This window comes from Piliocolobus tephrosceles, chromosome 14, assembly GCF_002776525.5.
Source record: "Piliocolobus tephrosceles isolate RC106 chromosome 14, ASM277652v3, whole genome shotgun sequence".
NCBI classification, from domain to species: domain Eukaryota; kingdom Metazoa; phylum Chordata; class Mammalia; order Primates; family Cercopithecidae; genus Piliocolobus; species Piliocolobus tephrosceles.
This window is the reverse complement of record NC_045447.1, coordinates 79,821,444-79,843,496: the sequence shown is the minus strand read 5'-3', so window position 1 is coordinate 79,843,496 and position 22,053 is coordinate 79,821,444. Positions and strand designations below refer to the sequence as shown.

Below are 22,053 nucleotides of genomic sequence, written 5' to 3'. Positions count from 1 at the left end.
AGCCCTAGTTTGCTAACCTTTACTCTATGTGAACATTGCTAAAGACACATAGACAGCAGGGAACTACTCACATGGGTAGTTCTAAATGAATCTTATCACTCAGAGACCTGGACTAATGCAACAGCCACCTCTTAAACATTTCTTGTCACCATGCAGACAAAAAGAGAGGGTCTCATATATGCAATTAAATGCTCCAGTCTGAAAGTGGCACCCTGTAACTTAGGCTCACAAATAATTAGCCAAAGTTAGTCTTTCGACCCCATCCAACCATAAGGGGGCCAGGATGTCCAATTCTACCATGTGTCCAGAAGTAGGGAGAATTCAGATTACTGGGTAAAAATCATGAAAAAAGCTTGGAAACAAATGCTCTGTGAAGCCTTTTCTGATACCCTCATCCTGCAGCCAGAATAGCTGCTTCTTCCTTGCAATCTTATAACACTTTAAGCATCTCTTAATCAGAGTGCTATACATAGGGTACTACAATTGCCCACTTGCCTGCCTCCCCTACCAGATGCTGAGCTTCCTAGATAAGCACTTCTGTATACCCACTACTTTGCACAGTGCCTGCTAGCCAGGGATGCTCAGTATGTGTTGCTGCAACAAATAAATGAATGTGGTGGATTGTAGGAGTGAATGGGATTGCCTCTGCATTTACCTGAAGGCATCAGGAATCCAGCAGTGTCAACTTATCTGAACCTAGTTAGTTTAACCATTTCAATCTCCACTGATGATCAATTAGCTCAGTTCAACCACTTCCATCTCCACTTATCAATTTATCTTTTTAGTTATTAGCTACTTTCTATCATAATCAAATGCATTTCTCCATACAACCTTTTTCTTCTAATAAACAATGCCTTGCAGAGAGCTGGTCCGTGTGGCCACGGAGCACTTTGATATAACGTGGGTTGGTTTTATTTTCAGTTTACAGGCCAAAAGGCAGACACGGAGAGGCACAGTGATTTTTACCAAGTTACATGTCAATCAGAGATGGAGCCAAAAGTTACGCTTTATTTTGAGTCAACAAAAAAGTTACAGGATTGAACATAGAACTGCAGCTAAGTTCACTGAAACTTTATTTATATCCCTTGGAGAATTAGAAAGTACTCACACATGTTTTTCAAAGTCTTATTATACCATATCAATGTATAGCTTGTAGTATACCTATATCTCTGAGAAAAGTGTTAAATCAAGTCTTATGACTGTTTATTAATGCTGCCTCTTTTCGTATTGATTCCACCCATCCCCTCTACTCCTTTCCTCTTGTGTAAAGCGACAGCTCATCAGATGGCATTTCAGAACCCTGAGAATATGAAAGACATCATGCACTAAGGTTTTCCCATCACATCTCAATGCCGTTTGGTGAATAACACCAGCATGCATCTTCACTACTACATGTCATAAAAACAAATTTTAGTTGTTTCACATGCAACCTGTGTGACTGATGCAGTTTGCAGCAACTGTGTAATCACAGGGTGGGCAAAATAGCATTCAAAATGAACTATAGTGCAAGATCCCCTCCATACCTAGAGTTAAGCCCTTTCAGGCTTAGCAGTCACAATCAGGATATCTTTGGTCCCACAGAAACATATCCTGACTTGGAATTTTCCTCTCCTGTGTGTCTCCTGGATATAGTAAGTTCCTAACAAACATCTCCCCTGATTGCTAGCCTTGACAAATTTCCAGAAGAACCAGGGCAAAGAGAAGACAGTGAGGCAGTGCCCACTACTCTTCAGATCACCAACAGAATAGAGTCAGAATATGATATTATTGAAATCTTCCAAGTTTGAATCAAAATAAAAACAACTTTTTAAAAATACCTAAAAACCTTTTATTTAAGAAAGTGAAATCGCTCAATGTGCCCTCCCACTCTGGTTAGATGCTTAGCAGACCACAGCAGACAATGCACCTCAACCAGGGCTAAGTGTGCAAGAAAACTGAAGTACACAAAAAGCAAATTATAGACTCAGGTACTGTCAGGCACAAAAGAAGAATCAATCCTTTCTAGGAGTCTTGCCTTTGCTTCCTTTATTCTTTCCTCGATTCTTGTAATTGAATGTTACAAAGTATATCAAGAGGAATAAACGTATGGGGCCCGTCTCTTCCAAACAAGAAAAGGTTAAGCTTTTAATTACAGGCCCTCAAACTATCATTTTGTGCAATTAGCAATTAACTATAATCGTTGATGAGCAAACGCAAAGCTGCGCTAGCAATTTCCCTTCTCCTTATCCCAGGCTGGGTTATTTTAGTCTTGTTCTGTTACAGAGGAGCAGTCACAACCGCGCGCACTCTTTCTTTCAAACACACACTCTCTCACTGAAAGATACATTTAGTTTTTAGGAAAATGGCATCTCAGCGTGCGATTGAGACCGACATCCCAAACCCCACATTTGAGCGCCCCAAACGTTTGGAGCCCCTCAGCTTCATCACTTTCTGAGTGGAGAGAGGAGGCCCGAAGAAGATGCTACCTACCAGCCTCTCTCAGGGGCGCAGGAGAGGGTGGTAGAGAGATGATTGTTGCCCCCGGAAACTGCAAGTACCCCCCCCCCCAGGTGGACGCCCCGTTAGTGGGGAGGCAGTGGCAATAGCAACGATAGTTGCATCAGCGCTAACTGCTGCTGCTGCTGCTGCATGTTCTGCTGGCGGCTGCCGGGAGGGTACAGTAATGACTGTAGAGAGCGCACAGCTGCTGCGGCGGCAGGTTCCCTGGATCAGGAAATTAGGACAGGCACCCGGGATTGGAGACGAGGGCGGTGCGCGAGCCAACCAGCGGCCGCCCCGGGCCCCCGTGAGCCCCAGGCGGCCGCGCGGAGCAGCCGGGCCCCTAAAGCAGCCCGGGTGGCGGCGGCGGCGACGGCCACAGCCACGACCACGGTCACTCATGCACGCACGCTCACACTCGCACACTCCCGGCGCAGGCACCAGGCTGCCCGGCGCGTGTAAGAGGAGCGCGTCGAGGGAAAGGAGGACTGAAGCCGCCGCGCTCCCGCCCGCCCGCCGCGCCTCCCGTTGACCACTCCCCCTCCTGCCCCCTCCTCGCTCCTCACCCCGAGCTCCAGCCGCCGCCGGTGTGGGTGCTCCGCTACCGGCTCCTCTCTGTTCTGTCCTCTCTTCTGCTCTTGGCTCCCCACCCCCTCTCCCTTCCTTCCCCTCCTCTTCCCTCCCCTCCTCTGCAGCGCCTGCATTATTTTCTCGCAGGCTCGGCTTGCACTGCTGCTGCAGCCCGGGGAGGTGGATGGGTGGGTGGGTTGGCTGGTGGGGAGGAGATTGTGCAAGTTGTAGGGGAGGGGGTGCCCTCTTCTTCCCCGCTCCCTTCCCCCCCAACTCCTTCCCCCTCCTTCTCCCCCTTTCCCCTCCCCGCCCCCACCTTCTTCCTCCTTTCGGAAGGGCTGGTAACTTGTTGTGCGGAGCGAACGGCGGCGGCGGCGGCGGCGGCACCATCCAGGCGGGCACCATGGGCACGTCCGCGCGCTGGGCGCTCTGGCTGCTGCTCGCGCTGTGCTGGGCGCCCCGGGAGAGCGGCGCCACCGGAACCGGTGAGTGAGGACGCGCCCCTCCGCCGGGGCCGGGACCCAGCCGGGGCACCGGGAGACCCCGAGGCTCAGGTCTCCGTTTGCCCACCCGCCTCCTAGGAGGCGCCTCTCGGCTCGGTCTCGCCTTCTCTCCCTCCCCTCAGTGGTGGCGCCTCTGAGCTGTCAGCGCCGCGGCTAAAGGGAGCCAGGCTTGGGGAACAGTGGGGTTTGGGGTGTCCTGACGCCTCGCCTGAACTAGTCTTCGATGCCTCACACCGCCTCCCCCAAAGCCGCTGCTTTGCCTCGTTTCTCGCCCCCTTGACAGGGGCTGAGGTATGTGGGCTTCTGAGCATTGAACAATGGTTCTGCCTCCTCTGCCAGGCGGAGTGTTAGGAAGGAGGTAGAGGGCCGAGACGTGCGCGGCAGCCCGGGACGCGCCCCTCGAACCTCAGGGAGTGTGGGAGCGGACGGCGGGCGAAGGTGAGGGCCTCCGGGGACGCGGGGCGCCAGGTGCGGGCCGGGGCTCGGAGTCTTCCGGCGGCCGTGAGCGGGCGCACGTTCGGTGGGCGGCAGCCGGGAGGCTCCGCGGAGCCGCGGGCAGTGCGCAGTCTGCGCACCCAGACTGCGTCTCCCCCGGCGCGGGGCCGCCTCTCCGGCGTGCGGGGTAGGGGAGGAGCGGGCTTTACGCAGGACTGTCCTCTGGGTGCTTCTCCCCTCCCTTTTCCACGCCTCGGGCGGCATTTGGAAACCTCTCGGGTCTCGTGTAGCTGAATGGGGAGGGGGAGTGGAACGAAGACTTAATCAGGTTAGTTTGCTGATCCTCCTTCCTGTTGACGTTTCCTCGAGAGGAATTGAGTCCTAGGCTAGTGACTGTAATTAGCCTTCATTCTAAACAATAAATCAAAGGAACAGCGCGAGAGCGAGTGTGTGGCCCTGTCTTGTTGAGAAGGGCAGTGGTGACTACTGTCGGGTCCCTAGAGTCTGCCGCAGGGGCTTGGGGGCCCTGCCTGGTCTTCAGCCACGTTCCCACTTGGGGCCTCATAACTTTCCTGGACAAGCGACAGGAAGCTCTTCTAAGAGGACTCAGTCAGAATCCTAGCGCGTCCCAGAAGTGATCTTCAGATGTGACGCCAAGGGGCTTGTCAGCTGCGGGGAATTGGGACTGAAAGCCGCCCCGGCCCGAAACACCCATTCCAGAGTCCCTAGCTCCCGTAGCCAGGTGGCTTAAGGGGCCCTGCCTGCCTGCAGTCACGTGCTCCTGAAGTGAGAGCGAACTTTAAAGTATGTGGTCAAGGAGCCTCTCGGGCAATGCCTGGGGTTTTTACGTCTCCGAATGCCCCTGCCCTTTAGTTGCCACTGTCCGGAGGGTGTGAACTGGGATTGGCCTTTCTGCCCTCTGCGATTGGCTGGCGGTGCGATCACGTTTAGATTGGTCACATGATTCCGCGGACTCCTAAGCGAGCAGCACGGGAAGTGTTACTTTCAATGGAAAGTAGGAGACTCCACAGGCTCCTCAAATGCCTTCCCCTGCCTGGACTCTTTGAAGAGGACGAATGTGTAGTGAACGTGGAATCTGATGTGTAACAAGCCTGAGAGCCTAGAAAAGCACTGCTTACAAGAGTTTTCAAACGCTAGCATTAATCATTAATGGATGAGTAATACTAACTTATTAAACGATTTCTCAGTATAGTGCCATGACTTGCATTATGCCTTTTGTAACATTTCAAAACACTAAGGTATACCAGGAGGGACAATTATCCAGGAAGGTGAGAGAAAAGTTTCATTTTTGCTGCGTGTCCCTTCCACTAGAGGTTAACTTTACTTTATAGAATGCTAGGAACGCACCTAAACTGACTTGCGTTAGTCAAAGCCAGATATTCACCTTGTATTAGGCAGATGAGGATCCTCTTTGTCATATGTGAAATATTTGACATCCCATGAACAATGGAAAAAACAAATTCTTCAAAGGAAAGGAGGCAGATTCTTTCAGAACTGGAGGAAATTTGGGCTGAGGCAGGTATTGACTCTAAACCAATCCCAACTGGCATCTGTCTTAAGTTCATAGTTCCAGGGCATGTGGGCTCACTTTCTACCCTGGAGCTTCTACATATACCCCATCTCTCCACTGGCACATGGTGCTGTTCCATGGTACTCCTGGACAAGGCAGGTGAGCACTGAGACTCTGGCAAGGAACTTAAAGCTATTGAGAAGTTGGTATACCTGATTGCACAATTCCTGGGGGTTCTAGGACATTTTCCTCCAGCCTGAGTAGTCAGGATTAAAATCTGTGGTATGATATCTTCTTGAAGGCCAAAGTCTAAAAAAACCAAGGTTTTGTGAGAGCTATTCATATATGGCTAGCAACTAGGCTAAGAGTAGAAGGAAACTTCCCTCACCGTGAGAAGTGGGTTGGTGTTACTGGTGGTAGTAATAGACCTGGAGGGAAGAAACTGGAAGTCATGGAAAGTAAACTTGGCTCATCCAGATAGCACCAATGAAGGTATGACGATAGTAACCCTTATCAAAGCCTGATCACTCATGTGAGCAAGGACTGTGTAAAGGAAGGTCACCAGCCAAGCCCTCCTTGGTAGTAACAGCTTCTTGAAACCTAGTATAGCTTTGTTCCCTGAATCACCCTCTTGCCCACTTTATGTGGCATTTACCTATAGTGCCTGTCCTGTGTCGTTTTGATTGTTTGCTTTTATGGCCTGAGTCCCCAGATACCTAAAGCATGTATAAAGGTCAAGTAGAGCTGCCAATATTAAGACTTTAGTACAATAGACTATTTAACACAAAATGTTGCTAGCAAAGGTGACAGCCTCCATGCTCAAAAGAAGTGAAGACCTGATCCAAGTGTCTCTACCTGTCACAAAATTGAATAACCATAAACTTGACTTGAGTAGTTTTATTACAATTTTGGAAGAGGAAAAAAGTTGTTACAAGCCTTTTCTGCTCCAGGAGAGGTAACAAACTGATGATACTTAACAAGAACTCCTAGAGTAGAACATGACCATAAGATCAAGGGAACAGATAGTACCCAGCCATATGGCTTCGGGTTTTGATCCCAAACCTTGAAGACTTGGCACACAGCATAGAATTCATTTTAAGTATCTAGCCCATTTTCTATTTCTCACAGAATGTAAATAAAGTCATTCTTTTCAGTGCATGGAAAAGTGCTTAAAACGAGGCAGTTGCTTACATGACTTAAAGTAATGATTGCATTCACTTTGGATACTGACTTTCATTTGGAAAACCACCTTCATATACTAGCCTAAGAAATTAATGCATTAAAGGGCTTGATGAGGTCTATAATGATGTTCATCGTAAATGTGCCTGCCTTAGGGAGCTCCTTGTGGCTAATACAACTGCCCTCTCCATGGTTGGTTGATTAGATTCAAAATTGCTTAGTTTGGTCCCTACTAATTAATTAATCTCAAAAGACTACTTGGACAACAGCATGATAGACTACTTTCAAGGCAAACAGTCCAAAAATACCGTCTACTGAGGTTATGGGCGAGATAGACTTGTTAAGCAGAAGTAAGTAGTCCAGGGACAGTTTGGGACAATTTTTTCTGCCACCTAAGAGTTTTGGGCTAGAAAATCTGAGGACTGAGAGTTCTTCTGAAGAGTTGGGGCAGAGTCTAACCTAGCTATAGGAGAATCTGGCTTTTAAGTAAAAATCATCTCAATTTTACTCTCTGCATTTTTCAAACTAAATCAGTGTCTCTTTGCTAAGTTCTTCTATTGGCTTGCAACAAAAACTCTAAACACTGTTAATACCACTTAGTTAGATACACTAACTGCACTGCAGGAACCAAATGAGATGGCAGGTGATAACACAGGTTGAGTGTCCCGTATCTGAAATACTTGAAACCAGAAGCGTTCCACAGATTTTAGATTTTTTCAGATTTTGGGACATTCACACATACATAATAAGGTATCTTGGGGATGGGACCCAAGTCTAAACATGAAATTTGTTTATATTTCACATACACTTTATACACATAGCCTGAAGGTAATTTTATAGAATATTTTTAATGATTTTATACAAGAAACAAAGTTTTGACTGCAACTTGTCACATGATGTCAAGTGTGGAATTTCCACTTATGGCATCATGTCAGCACTCAAAGTTTTGGATTTTGGAGCATTTCAGATTGTGGATTAGGGATGCTCAACCTGTACCATAAATTTAGCATATTTTTCCCATTGAGTGAAGTCTCCTAGGAAAGCTTGGCCCAATAGTTTTTGTTTGTTTGTTTGTTTGTTTGTTTGTTTGTTTGTTTTTGAGATGGAGTCTCGCTCTGTCACTCAGGCTGGAGAACAGTGGTGCTATCTCGGCTCACTGCAAGCTCCGCTTTGCGGGTTCACGCTATTCTCCTGCCTCAGCCTCCCGAGTAGCTGGGACTACAGGTGCCCACCACCACGCCCTGCTACTTTTTTTGTATTTTTAGTAGAGACGGGGTTTCACCTTGTTAGCCAGGATGGTCTCGATCTCCTGACCTCGTGATCCACCTGGCCTCCCAAAGTGCTGGGATTACAGATGTGAGCCACTGCACCCGGCCCCAATAGTTATTTTGGGTCTCTAAGCAAGATAATGCCTGCTAGGTCCTGTGAGGGTAAGTGTGGAGATTCTGTTAGAAATGTTGCAATGCTTGCTTAGAGATCCTTTGCCTACTTTGTAGTTTAGAGATGCTGGAAACTATAAGATGGAGCCTCTGGCTAGAACAGCTGATTTTGCCAACTTGGGGGGCATCTGGGTAGCCTTTATGTATATAGACATGGTGATGGGGATGGGGGGACTTGTAATTTGCCAAGCAAGGGACCTAACAAAGCCTTGGCAATAGACAGCATTTGTGATTACATCACATGTCAGAACTTAATAGTTCTCCCACATACTGTGAGTAAACAGGGTTTCTATTTTATAGACTGCCTCTAATCTTTCATTTTCTTAAAGACTTCCCCAGATCTGAGGTATTAACTTATCTATATGTTCACTAAGTAGGTTGCAGATTGATGCTTGTCATCTTTGTGCATCTTCTTGAAACCACTTGATTTACATCTACTGAGTACCTACCGTATGGCACCAGGCACAGGGCCAGTGACCACAGCACAGGTTCCTTCATTCGTGGCACTTAGTCTAGTGGGGGAATCAAAGCAGGAAACAGCTGAAGACCGCTTGGAATAGAAACTCTGAAGAGGAGTGAGCAGATCCATTGTTGAAGACTTAATCATAAAAGAGACAGATAGCAGCTGAAGATTGCTGGAGTTTCCATGTGCTATTTGGGTTCCAGCTTATGAAGTTTCCCTAAAATCACCAAGAACTTAGACTTTAATATGAAAAAGCCAGTAAAGATTCTATCTCTGCAGATAATCCTACAAAAGTGATATGATTCAAGCAACAATGGATTACTGCCAGTATTACCAAAGAGCAGTAAAACATGTTAGAAGTAAAATCTGGGTCTGATATATCAAACTCTTAACCTTACCAGTTAGCTGCTGCTAACTTTCTCAGGTGTCAGAACCTCTCTTTTCACATGGTAATGAAGCCAACACACACAAAGGGACACACTCATTCTGACAGACAAGTGTGTGAAAATGCACTGTTTTTAAATGATAGATTGCAACAAAGAGGCCGGGCGTGATGGCTCACACCTGTAATCCCGGTGCTTTGGGAGGCCGAGGTGGGCGGATCATGAGGTCAGGAGTTCGAGACCTGCCTGGCCAACATAGTGAAAGCCCATCTCTACTAAAAATACAAAAAAATGAGTGGCGTGTGGTGGCACGCACCTGTAATCCCAGCTACTCAGGAGGCTGAGGCAGGAGAATCACTTGAACCCAGGAGGCAGAGGTTGCAGTGAGTTGAGATCGCGCCACTGTAGTCCAGCCTGGGCTACAGTGCGAGACTCTGTCTCAAAAAAAAAAAAAAAAAAGTTACAAAGATGAGGTGAAGGTACCCTCATAGGTATAGGGAACAGGGACCTTTATAACCTCGAGTGTTTCAAAGTATTCTAGCTACTAAAACAACCAGTCACACTTGGTTTCAAGTTCTGAAAAGCTGGGGAAAATGTTTTTGACAAAAGTTTTTAGTTGAGACCAGCTTTATTAGTAAACTAATAAATCAACTCATGCACCCAAGACTACCAACTAGTGCCTAGAGAATGTAGGATGTCACGCACCAGGTCCTGAGTTACAAATGTAAATTGCAGGCCATGCCTTAGGAGATCTCTGTGTCTAAAGGTGAAAAATGGTAGCTGAACTCATCTCCTTGTGTGATGGCTCTGTGACAGGGACTATTATGAGAAAGCAGTCAGACCATACCTAGTTTTTCCAAAAAAGGCATTGAGACCTCATTCAAGAATACAATCTGAGCCCACTCCTGGTGAATGGGTGGACAAGGGCAACATGAACAAACTGAGACAAAGCAGCCATGAGGAAGGGCAAAGCCATGGGGAGGTGAGTGGGCCCCCTTTGAGCTGTTGGCTCAGCCTGTATAGCAGATGGTGGGTGGTGACCAAGAGGGAAACGTCTGAGGAAATTAGTAGGGAACTTAATCCTAGAGATAGTGGTAAGCCGAGAAATGACCCCATTCTTGGCTTTTCTAGGTTGCTTGAATCACTAGGTTGCTTGATATGGGTAGAGAATGTGGCAGCCTGGAGACAAAGGAACAAGAGATTTAACTTCAGATCAGTTGAGAGAGGAGGGCTTGGGCATGGACACGGCTTGATGGCCAAATATCAGGGAAGAATTAGGGCTTATTTCTGGAGTACTGATTTAGAGTAAGTAATGGGGCCAATCAAAGATAGACCACACAGGGACTTTAGAAGAACCTCGGCCTAGTAAGACACCCAAATAAATTTGTTCTACAAAATAGTTTTGAGGGCTTTACTCAGGTGTTACTATCATGTGTGTTGTAAAAGAGGTATTTATCTCCTGTCCTCCTGTGATGAACTTTAGGCCTTATGAGGGTGTTATTAGTAGATGTTACAACCCTGAAAATGAAAGAGCCACTTACATTATGGGTAGAATCTGTAGCTTCTTAACCTTAGTGCAGTGGTTCTCAAAGTGTGGACCGAAATTGGCAACATTAATTCAATATTAATTGAGTTCATGTGTCAACATTGACTCATTAGAAATGCAAACTTAGGCCCTGTTCTAGACCTACTGAATCAGAATCCAGGCTGGGGCCCAGCATTCTGTGTTTTAACAAGCCTTCCTGGGGATTCTGATGCACACGGGAGCTTGAGAACGACTGACTTAGTTTACCACTCACAGAAGCTAACGATTTTCAAGGTATATCAGATGGAGGGCCTTTCCTCTGACTTGAACCCTAGACAAGAAAACCAAGAGCTGTAATCCTTTTAGAAGACTTGCTGAGGAATTCTAGCAGCATTTTTAAAAACTTAGAATGGGGAAGGAAAGCAGGCCTCCATCTCAACAACAAGGCTCAATCTAAATTGATGCTTAGTAACGCAGTATCTGGAGCCAGTGCCTGGATTCAACTCCTAGCTCTGCAAAGGGTGATCTGGGACAAGTGACTGTACTTTCCTTCTCTAGCAGGTTTCCTGATCTGTAAAAGAGGAATAATAGGGCCAACCATGCAGGATTAAGAATTTTAAAAGCTAAGAGATGTGAAGTCTTAGAGTGGTGTTTGACCAATAACAAAAACGATTCAGTTATATCCATGATTCTTAAGATAAATTTGATGTAAATGAAAAAACTGACAATTGAACTGTAAAATGCACTTATTTCCGTGACTCAGAAGAATTAGCCTACATATTCACCACTTTTTAGTGGCCCCCAAACTATTTTTTTTTTTTTTTTTTTGAGATAGAGTTTCACTCTTGTTGCCCAGGCTGGAGTGCAGTGGCACTATCTCAGCTCACTGCAACCTCTACCTCCCGGGTTCAAACAATTCTCCTGCCTCAACCTCCCAAGTAGCTGAGATTACAGGTGCGTGCCACCACGCCTGGCTAGTTTTTGTATTTTTAGCAGTGACAGGGTTTCACCATGTTGACCAGGCTGGTCTTGAACTCCTGACTTGAGGTGATCTGCCTGCCTCAGCCTCCCAAAGTGCTGGGATTACAGGCATGAGCCACCATGCCTGGCCCAAACTGGTTCTTACAATGTTTCAGAGGCTGACTTTAAGGCGAGAACACAACGTTTGTGCTTGACAGCTCAGAACATTTCCCTTAACACCTGTTGTGGTACTTTGCCTCTTACAAACCCTTCTCCTCATAGGAAAACTTTTTTGCTGACTCAGAAATTTGCTTGTCCTGAAAGGAGTTTTAGCTTACAAATAGAAACACTGGCATTAAAGTGGCAGGCAGTAGAACTAGACTAAAAATAAATGCCCTTCGTGGCCCCAGAAGTGCCAGAACAAATGGACTGAAGGAATTCCAGCAAATAACACCCATATGCTCAGGCAATGAGTAAGGGCATGAGAGAATTAAATGCTTGGCCCCGGTGGCCCCAGCAGTGTGGCAGCATGAGCCTCTGTGCAGGTTGAAGTACACTCTGAGCCTGGTACCAGAGCCACTTGCTCTATATTCTGGGCATGCATGTTGGAGTGCTCCTGCCAGGGTGCTGCTCAGAGCCCCACAGGGAGATTTGTAGTCCATCTGGAAGGCTTGGTGTTTACCCAAAGGCCTATGCAGTTTTTTACTGAAGCTTATGTATTGTTCTCCCAAGTCAACTCCTGCATGGAAAATTAGACAATGGCAGGCTGGCTTCTATATGCATTAAGAACCCTGCGTTTCTCTCTAGGACATTGGTCTAGACAAGGAATTTATGAAGAAGATCTCAAAAGCTTAGGCCACAAAAACAAAATAGAGAAATGGGTCTTAATTAAACTAAAAAGCTTCTGCACAGCAAAAGAAATAATCAACAAAGTGAAGAATAACCTGCCGAATGGGAGAAAATATTTACAAACTATTATCTGACAGGAGACTAATATCCAGAATATACAAACTCAACAGGGGAAAAAAAAATCCCATTAAAAAGTGGACAAAGGACCTGAATAGACATTTCTCAAAAGAGGACATAAAAATAACCAACAGATACATGAAAAATTCGTTACCATTACTAATCATCGGAGAAACGCAAACCAAAACCACAATGACATATGTTATACCAGTCAGAATGGCTATTACTAAAAAGACAAAATACAACAGATGTTGCTGAGGATATGGAGAAAAGGGAAAATCATGCCATTTGCAGCAGCATGGGGATGGAATTGGAGGTCATTATGCTAAGGGAAATAAACCAGGCACAGCAAGACAGATATCTTATGTTCTCACTCATGTGTGGAAGCTAAAATATTTCATTCCATGGAGGTAGACGGTAGAAAGATGACAGAGACTCAGAAGTCGGGGGAAAGGGAGGGCAGATGAAAAGAAGCAGGTAAAAGAATACAGATACACAGTAAGATAGAAGAAATAACATCAATGACTGTAACAAAAATGTACTCGCGTGATGGACACCCTAAATCCTCGGATTTCATCAGTATGCATTCATTACATACATGTAACAAAATTTTACATGTACCCCATAAATTTATACAAACAGCACCAAGAAGAACCCTGAGTTTCTGGGAGCCAGTGAACTGCCAATGTGTCTGTGTAGCAATGTTAACTATTTAGAGAAGCAAGGCTCCCAGGAAAATAGGTGCCTTGAAGTGTGCTTAGTCTGATTCCATCTATGTAAGTGATAGTAAAGGTGAGAATTTTGTTGACACTCCAGGAATTCATGCATTACAAATTTAAATAGCCACATAAGTGAGTAGGTACAAGTGACTTCCAACCTCCTCACCCAAAGGAGCAGAGATAGTCTAAGTATTAGAGCTGGAAGAACACCTATACAATTTCTTAATAGAACCCTTTTCAAATTCTTCCAACAAAATCCAACATGCAAAAGAAAGTGTTGGTAGAGGCAGAGGTGGAACACACAGGGCATGGCCTTTCTCTCCACTTCAACTGCCCCTTAACCTAAGGCATTCTTGTGAAACCTCGTGGCTTTGAGGAACCCACTAACAATTGCATTTTACCCCAACTTCTCACCTGTCTGAGCAGAAGTGCCCAGCACTTCTACTTCCAAGGTATTTTTTGAGGTGTCATCGGCTTTAGCTTAGCCCTAAGAATTAAAAGAACCTCGAGTGTAGATGATTTCAAGCTCAACTTGTTCCCTTTATGAAGGTATAATACTGAATTTGAGACTCAACTTTCATGGATGGGAATAGACTGCAGGTCCACAATCCTGTAATCCCCAAAGCTTTGGAAACCAAAAGCTGCTTAACTCATTTGGTGCTTTCAGTTCTCCTAGAGCTCTGCACAGCAGCAGTCCCAGCTGAGTCCCAGAGGTGGAAAGGTAGAACCTTTTAAAAACTTGAACAGAAAACTTAACAGTGTTCCAGTCAGTGGCTAAGGGCTCGGCATTCGATTTAGTGTCTGGGCTCACCCTCTCTGTGGGAAGCAGAGAATTAAACAGAACTAGGGAGCACTTTCTGCCCAGTAGCAGTCCCTCAAAACAAAGTGCTTAGGAAACGAAGGGGCATAGCCATAAAGCTTAAGGTCTTTATTTGCCTCTCTTTAAAGAATCCTTTATAAAGCCAGCTTGTCTTCCTACCCCCATCCCAATGTCATTCTTTTAAACAAGCAGGGACATTTTAGTAGCACACTGTACTCCTAATGCCTATTGCTACTTCTCCTTATTGGAGAGTGTGTGTGTGTGTGTGTATATGTGTGTGTGGTTGACAGAGGGTAAAACACAGCTTTATGATGATCAGGCAGAAGCTTGAGTAAAGTGGAAATATCTGGGATAAGAAAAGCTAGAAATTAAACTCCTTTTTGGTTTCAGATATTTTCTTAGTAGAAAATGCTGATGCCTGTCCTGAGTCTGCTCAATATAGACTCTTGGAGCAGAGCTGCTAGAATTTTAATAGAATTTATTACTGTCGATAGCTTGTATATTACAACTAAATTCAGAGACCCTCTTTAAGGCGCAATAGTAGAGTAAATATCAGCCTTGGGATACTGTATACTCATATTTAATCCCAGACCACTCTGAGTGCCTGTGAAATCTGTAGCTTCAAACTCATTTTTAAGGAGGTTGTCTTCCAGGTACCTTAACCCTGAGGTGGGAAACTATCATTTGACATTGACCTTTAAGTTCCTATTCAAATCTGATTACAAGGTTCCCAATTTGACACTGTAGATATCAATGTCAATGTTTTTGTCTCATTTTGACTTAACCTTTGGTAACTAAAACCTTAAAAAAAAAAATCAGAGGCTTTCAACCTTTACTGTATCCTGACTCCAACCTGACTGTTCTTTCCAAGTATATTTATACCTATGTTCTCAGACTACAAATCGTTCTTTTTCTGATTACTCAAGGTAGAGTCTTACCACCTTCACAGTCCCCAAAGGTAGTAAGGTTATATAGAACTACAAGACATGTACCCTCAGCATTGAGAATATTGCAGACATATTAAGAATCCAGTGGCAATGAAGGAAGAGGGGAGAGGCACCAGGTACGTCATACTTGGTTTAGCAGTATAAAACTGCGCAGGTGATGCTTCCTGACAACAATCTCTACCCTCCTCTAGCGCCCCTTCTAAATCCTAGTGTATTACAACCCATAAAACGTGAGGAATGAAAAAGTATTATGAAATGAAGGTAGGAAACCATTCTGCTTTGTAGCTGGGTCCTAGCTTAATTAGACTCATGGGACCAGAGTGATAGATGCAGTTTTAAAAGCAACATATTTAATAGCCAAGGAAGTAACCACACCCATATGGTCATCTTGATTTGGGTCAAATTTTAATCTCCCTGGGAAGAGCCACAAAGCACAGAATGCTCCCAGACAGCAGGGAGTAGCTGACACTAGGGAGACCAACTAGGGTATTGTGCACATAACACAAGAGTTCCAGTCTGTGCTTGTCTCTGTAATATCAGTTCTTATGCCAGCGTGCCACAGCTGCAAATGCTGAAAGGTGGCAGGAAATCGGAAGGCCTTCTGCTTGGAAACCCTTCCTAAGTAGTCTGCATGAACTATATGATTCCACTGTTTTTCTCAAATATTTGCAGTATATTTGCTTTAAGCAGCCACATCTGTGCCTTTTATCGTAAAGCAATCACATCCGCCAGAAGGACAGAACTGCTAATGATAGGAAGCACCTGAACATTAGCTGGCCTGTGCCGGGCAAAAAAACCAACTGTCCCACTTACAAGTCTTAGTTCACACCATTGTGTGAATTAAATATCCATACATTAAGCATAGAAGAACAGATTCAGAGAAATAGAATCTACATCTTCAGCTCCACCTCACTTTTCTTTCTTCTTGTCTTTAAATGACAAATGATCTTCCTTTCCCTCTTAACTATACTTTCTTGTTGCTTTTATCTTGGAGCTGTTTTGTAAACCTGTTTTCCAATTAGACCTCAGTTTCTAAGAGGAGGAATCATGTATTCAGTCTCTATTTCTACCCTATTCTTGTTACTCCTTCTAAATCTTCTTCACTGTGCTTGTAATAGAAACATCATTAATGGATAATAGTATGGATGTGGACAAGAAATGCCATTAAAGGATTAGGACTTGGCTGATTATAGCCACACATGTAGTTTCAACAAATGAGAAAAATGAGTCCAGAGGCAGAGATGATGCCCCTTGTGGTCTCTGGGCAATCTGGATTCTTTCTATTTTGGTCTGGTTCCATTTGCCCGAGATCACTATTCCAGCCACTATGCCCAATTTTCAGGTACCAGAAATGAATAGATGGAAAGAAAATGGATCCTCTGTCCTCTTAAGGACATTTCCTAAAGTTGTATATACCATTTCAGTTTACATTCCATTACTCAGAATGTAGTCCCTTGGCTGTACCTCAGTAAGAAAGAGGCTGGGAAATCTAGTATTTAGTCTTAGGATCGACCCAGCTAAGAACGCAATTACTGTCAGTCACTGGCTGAAGATTCATCCTACTCTGGCCCTTAGGATGTTACAGCCTGCTGAGTCTGTAGTATCCTTCTTAGAAGGTCCCCATCCATGGGTATTAGGTATCTTAAATCTATAACCAATCCTTGCTTTGCTGAGTGTTCCCTTCTTATTCCAGGGAGAAAAGCCAAATGTGAACCCTCCCAATTCCAGTGCACGAATGGTCGGTGTATTACGCTGTTGTGGAAATGTGATGGGGATGAAGACTGTGTTGACGGCAGTGATGAAAAGAACTGTGGTAAGTAAAGACTTTGATGACTTATGCATTTTGTTAAAATATGATGTTAATCTGCAAACATATTGAGATTCTGAAAATAAAATCACTTCTAACAGTTGCTTTGAAAGAGTCTAAAGAATCTGTACTTCTCTGTGTAAAGGAATAAAATTGAATCTTTGACATGGGATTATCAACTTGAGAATGGAATAAGGTGATGTGCCATTTAAATGACAGGACTTAATTTATCTTAGATCAGACAAACATGGAATAGGAATCTGGGAGAAGGAAGAAGATGGACCAGAAATAGAGACAAACAGAAGATTGCTTAGAAAGGACTGTTTTCCCCTTTTGATTTTCAAATAGCTCTAATCCTAGAAAAGAAGGCAAGCCGTGGACATGAGAAAATCTCATAAAGTTTCAGGGGGTTAATTAACCCCTGACATAGAAACTACAAGCCAGCACAGATCAAAGATCAGATAAGGATTCTTTTTTAATTCTCTGCCTACAATAGTTGCTAATTCTAAAGCATTAGCAGAGCGGAAGACATTCTCTCCCCAAGAGAATGGGGATACAGTGTCACATCCATCAATCAGCATCTATCAAAAGATCATTGTGAGAAATGCCTATGTATGCGATCTATACAACCTCATGTCAAGCCAAAACAGCTGAGAACTGCATGGCAAGATCACATTTAGATACCATGAATACATGCTGAAGTTTGCTCTAGGATCCTTTTGTTCCATGTGGTAAACACTCTGAAACAATATTCTATGTGAATATTGGTGATAACATTGTCATTTATCTTTTAAAAGATGTTATATAAAGATGTTCACTATACAAGGTAGAAATACAGAAGAAAAGTAGAGACTAAATGTAGGTCTCACCAACTGACACCTTGTTATGCCCTTACCTACTTCTTCATGCATCATTACTAAAAGGCTATACAGTGTGCATCATGGCAGACCTTGTTCTACAACTGTTCGCTCTGAGCAGTATCACAGGTGTTTTTATGCCAATGTGTAGAGCAGATCAGCAGCTCCTTTGGAAGCATAAGTCAATTCTACCGTCTCAGGGAAGAAACTTACATCCAGTCGTAGGACCAAGAATAGTTCTGTGCAACACTTTCCCATCATTTGCATTTTAACACTAAGATTTTAATCTATTCCACAAGACATTGAGTCTCATGCTATTTCTGGGTTACCTAGGTAATTTAGTTCCCTCACTAAATATCTCCCTAGAGAGTCCTCACTCTTCTCAACTATTTTCCTGTTGTAAGTTGCAATTGTTTTTTCCCCATTCTAAACTATATATTTGGCAAAACCCATTGCTTGTTCTTAAAAAGCAATTATTATCTTTATATTACAAAAGTCTTCTTTTACCATCTGACTCAGTAGGAACTAACCTGGGTCAACTTGGGATTTTTCTAAAATAGTCTTGTATAAGTACTCTCTACTAGCCACATGGTAGGACAGTTTGGAAAAGAAAAGGAGGTAGATATATATCTAATCAAGATCATTTGAGGTAGGAAAAATTGTATTCTTAGCCACAATTTGTCTCTACTTCCCATGTGTGACAGTAGAGAAAGAAAGTGGAAGCATTACAATCAGGGAAGTTCTGAGTGCTTACTTTGTTTCTCTATGGAAGAGGAAAGCTGTAGAATTACTTAAAACTTCCAAAGCTACCTCCTATTTTTGGTCTAATCTCTTAATATGGAACTTGGTTACAATATTTAGCATGGTTCTTTATTTCCAGTATGTCAGTGGGCATAGTCAACTTAACTTTAGATTCTCTAAGCCATGTGCTTCTGTTGGTCTCATTAACTCATTCTTTTAGAGTGTTAGGCTGAGCTAATTAATCAGCAACCTAAGTACTCTAAATATGTAACTGCTAATTCTCTTCCTCTGTAGCACATCTAAATTTTTACTTGTCTCTCAAGGCCCAGTTCAAATATCCTTTCTTTACCCTCCCAGTCTATGCTCCAGATGAAGACAGATAACCCTACAGCAATTTGTCTCTGTTTATCTTTTGCTCAAACACTGTGGTATACAGCCAATCTTTCACATCCTCATTATGTTTTCTAAGACTTAAAGTCATGGGGGGGCAGGTGCAGTGGCTCATGCCTGTAATCCCAGCACTTTGGGAGGCCGAGGCGGGTGGATCATGAGATCAAGAGATTGAGACCATCCTGGCTAACACAGTGAAACCCTGTCTTTACTAAAACTACAAAAAAAATTTAGCTGGGCATGGTGTAGCCCCAGCCGGGCACCTGTAGTCCCAGCTACTCGGGAGGCTGGGGGAAGAGAATGGCGTGAACCCGGGAAGGCAGAGCTTACAGTGAGCCGAGATCGTGCCACTGCCCTCCAGCCTGGGCGACAGAACGAGACTCCGTCTCAAAAAAAACTGCCAGGAGCAGTGGCTCATGCCTGTAATCCCAGCACTTTGGGAGGCTGAGGCAGACAGATCACGAGGTCAGGAGATTGAGACCATCCTGGCTAACACGGCGAAACCCTGTCTCTACTAAAAATACAAAATATTAGCCAGGCGTGGTGGCAGGCACCTGTAGTCCCAGCTACTCGGGAGGCTGAGGCAGGAGAATGGCTGAGGCAGGAGAATAGCCTCTGCAGGGAGGCGGAGCTTGCAGTGAGCCGAGATCACACCACTGCACTCCAGCCTGAGTGACAGAGTGAGACTCTGTCTCAAAAAAAAAATAAATTCAATAAATTAAATAAATAAATAACTAAATAAATCATGGGGTCTCTTTACAGCAATTTCACTACTTCCTCTTTTGCAACTTCCAAAGAATATCACAGGTTGAATTACAGCAACTAACCCTGCAGACCCTCTGACTTCTTCCTCCATGCTCAGGAGAACAAGGGCCTTGAATAGCACTTAATTCATTAACACTAGTGTTTGAGTTTTTCAGTGATTTTAGAAACAGTCATGAATCTAAAGCTAGCATGGCTAGTCTTGTTTCCTTGGTTATGTAATTCAAAGAGATAATCTTTTTTAGATCATCGTAATTTGCCAACCCATCTTGAGTTCTAGAAATTAACTGTAACCACTCTCTCTCCCCTTTATGATATCTTACATTGAACCAGAGTGGTCCACGGGCAAACTCTAAACTCTGAGAGTTCTACTTACTTTAAGCCAGTGATTTGGGAAACAGTCCCTTTCAAATGTTCATCAAATTATGAATTTTTCACTTATTTATCTTCACAGAATATATGTTATAGAGGAATGTTTTAAAATAGAAATTTGGGTAGAAGTTATAAGCATATAGGCAAGAAAGAATATAAGAAAGATAAGCTTAGGGTATCCTGTGTGGCTACTTTATATCAAGATTCATCCTACTCTGTGATTCCTTCATGGGTAGGGTAATCAAGCTGCCCAATTTGCTTAGGATAGCCCTGGTTTGTACTTATCTTCTGGATTAATTAACAGTGTCTCCTTTCTGCTGAGATTGTCCCAATTTGGACAAAAAATTGCATGGTAACCCTAAGTATAGGGGAAAGACCTGCCCCGGCAAGAATTAGCAGCAGAATCAATTCCTTTCCTTAGGCTATTTTAATATTAGCAGTCAGTTATGGATATTAGCACTGACAGCTTCAGTGACTTTTAGCTGATTGATGTTAGCCTACCCCTTAGCTAGAAAGGCTAAAATCATCTCTCCCTTGAATTCTAAATACAACATCTCTTGTTACACTGATTGAGTTTTCTCCCCTTTCTACCTGATGAGTTCCTTTGCCCCTGTAGACCAGTATGGGTGACAATATTCAGTCCTGGGGTTTGGCCTTCCTTCTCCACACTAAACACATGTGTTAAGGGATGCCCCTTGAACAGTGTCTTAGTCAGCTCAGACTGCTCTCACAAAAACACCGTAGATGGGTGGCTGAAACAACAGAAACTTATTTCTCATAGTTATGGAGGCTGAGAAGTCCAAGATCAAGGTGCCAGCAAATCTGGTATCGGGTGAGAGCTGTCTTTCCGATTTGCAGATGACCATCTTCTCACTGTGTCCTTACATAGTAGATTACAAAGAGAGAGAAAGCAAGTGCTCTGGTTTCTTTTTATAAGGGTGCTAATCCCATTCATGGGGACTCCACCCTCATGACTTAATTACCTCCCAGAGGCCCTACTTCCTAATAACATCATATTGGGGGTTAGGATTTCAACACATGAATTTTGGGTGGAAACAAACATTCAGTCCCCAGCAAACAGTTCTACTATGATCCAGTCAGAAGAGGGAATGTTTAGCTGTTAAATGTATGAAGTACTTGAATGACTTGGAAGAAATACATGTAGAAAATGAAAGTGTTACTTAATCTCAACATTATACAATAGGCAGGAAGTTAAATGTAAGATATCTCCGAGTCGTAAGATAATGGGCAACCTCTATCTGACCTTGACTTCAGTTTCCTCCAAGTCTCTCAAATGAGCATCTTCCTTCTCTGAAAATAATAATAATAATAATAATTTTTCTGAAGTTTCCCCCTGGATATTGGCAATTGAGTGCCCATTGACTCAGCTTTTTTTAGAGCAAAACATGCCAAAATGCAGTATGAGCCCTCATGTGAAGCTAGGGCTGTGGGTAAGTGACTTTAACTTTAACCCTTCAAATAAACGTTTGTAGTAAAGAAGACGTGTGCTGAATCTGACTTCGTGTGCAACAATGGCCAGTGTGTTCCCAACCGATGGAAGTGTGATGGAGATCCTGACTGTGAAGATGGTTCAGATGAAAGCCCAGAACAGTGCCGTGAGTGTAACTTGCTTTGGCCTTAAACTTTCCTAAGTTGTTCGGTGGCTCACATTTCTAAGTATTGCTTAATCTACTACTTGGTATTCAGTTTTCTTTGCCCGCCTTAAAGTTTAGGTCAATTGACTCCAAAGTCAGTAAAATCATTACCAGTTTATCAGCCTCCTTTAAAGAATGTTCTCCCTGGTCCAACAAGACTTACATTCTCTTGGGTAGCTTCACTATTGAATACTTAAAACTGAAGTCAGCAGATTCAATCAAGAACTCCTTGACTAGGTGCATAGATTTCAAATGTTTGATTATAATGACTCTGAGCAGATGGTACTCTGGTCCTGGAAGCTAAGTCAAGAAGTGAGGGTTCCCTATGGGCCAAGCATAAGCTTTTAGAAGCACAGCTTCTCATACTATTAAAAAGCTATTACTGAAGAGGTAAGGTAGCTAGTAATTGGGTGAATAGTGACTTCTGACACACATGTAACCTAAAGTTACTAAAATGGAGATCTTACAGCTTATTCTTAAATAAGATAAACTTCATAGGTATGCAAGTGTATACCTGTGTCCTTAGGAAACAGTCTATGAGACCATAAAGA

The 22,053-nt window shown here is 43.8% G+C and overlaps 1 protein-coding gene and 1 long non-coding RNA gene across 3 annotated transcripts in view; one reads left to right on the top strand and one right to left on the bottom strand.

The window, feature by feature from the left end:
* LOC111543320 overlaps window positions 1-3,634 on the bottom strand; it is an 87,730-nt gene extending 84,096 nt beyond the window's left edge. The window contains exon 1 of the long non-coding RNA XR_002731816.1: window positions 3,365-3,634. This is a non-coding gene — a long non-coding RNA (uncharacterized LOC111543320). The remainder of the gene's footprint in view (window positions 1-3,364) is intronic.
* Window positions 3,065-22,053, top strand: part of VLDLR (very low density lipoprotein receptor) — a 32,866-nt gene continuing 13,877 nt past the window's right edge. Inside the window, exons 1-3 of one of the 2 annotated variants that reach the window (XM_023213196.2) lie at window positions 3,065-3,533; window positions 16,612-16,731; window positions 21,341-21,463. In XM_023213196.2, the coding sequence (XP_023068964.1) occupies window positions 3,233-3,533; window positions 16,612-16,731; window positions 21,341-21,463 (544 nt within the window). In that variant the 5' untranslated portion in view covers window positions 3,065-3,232. The remainder of the gene's footprint in view (window positions 3,534-16,611; window positions 16,732-21,340; window positions 21,464-22,053) is intronic. The other variant, XM_023213197.2, reaches the window with a different exon arrangement.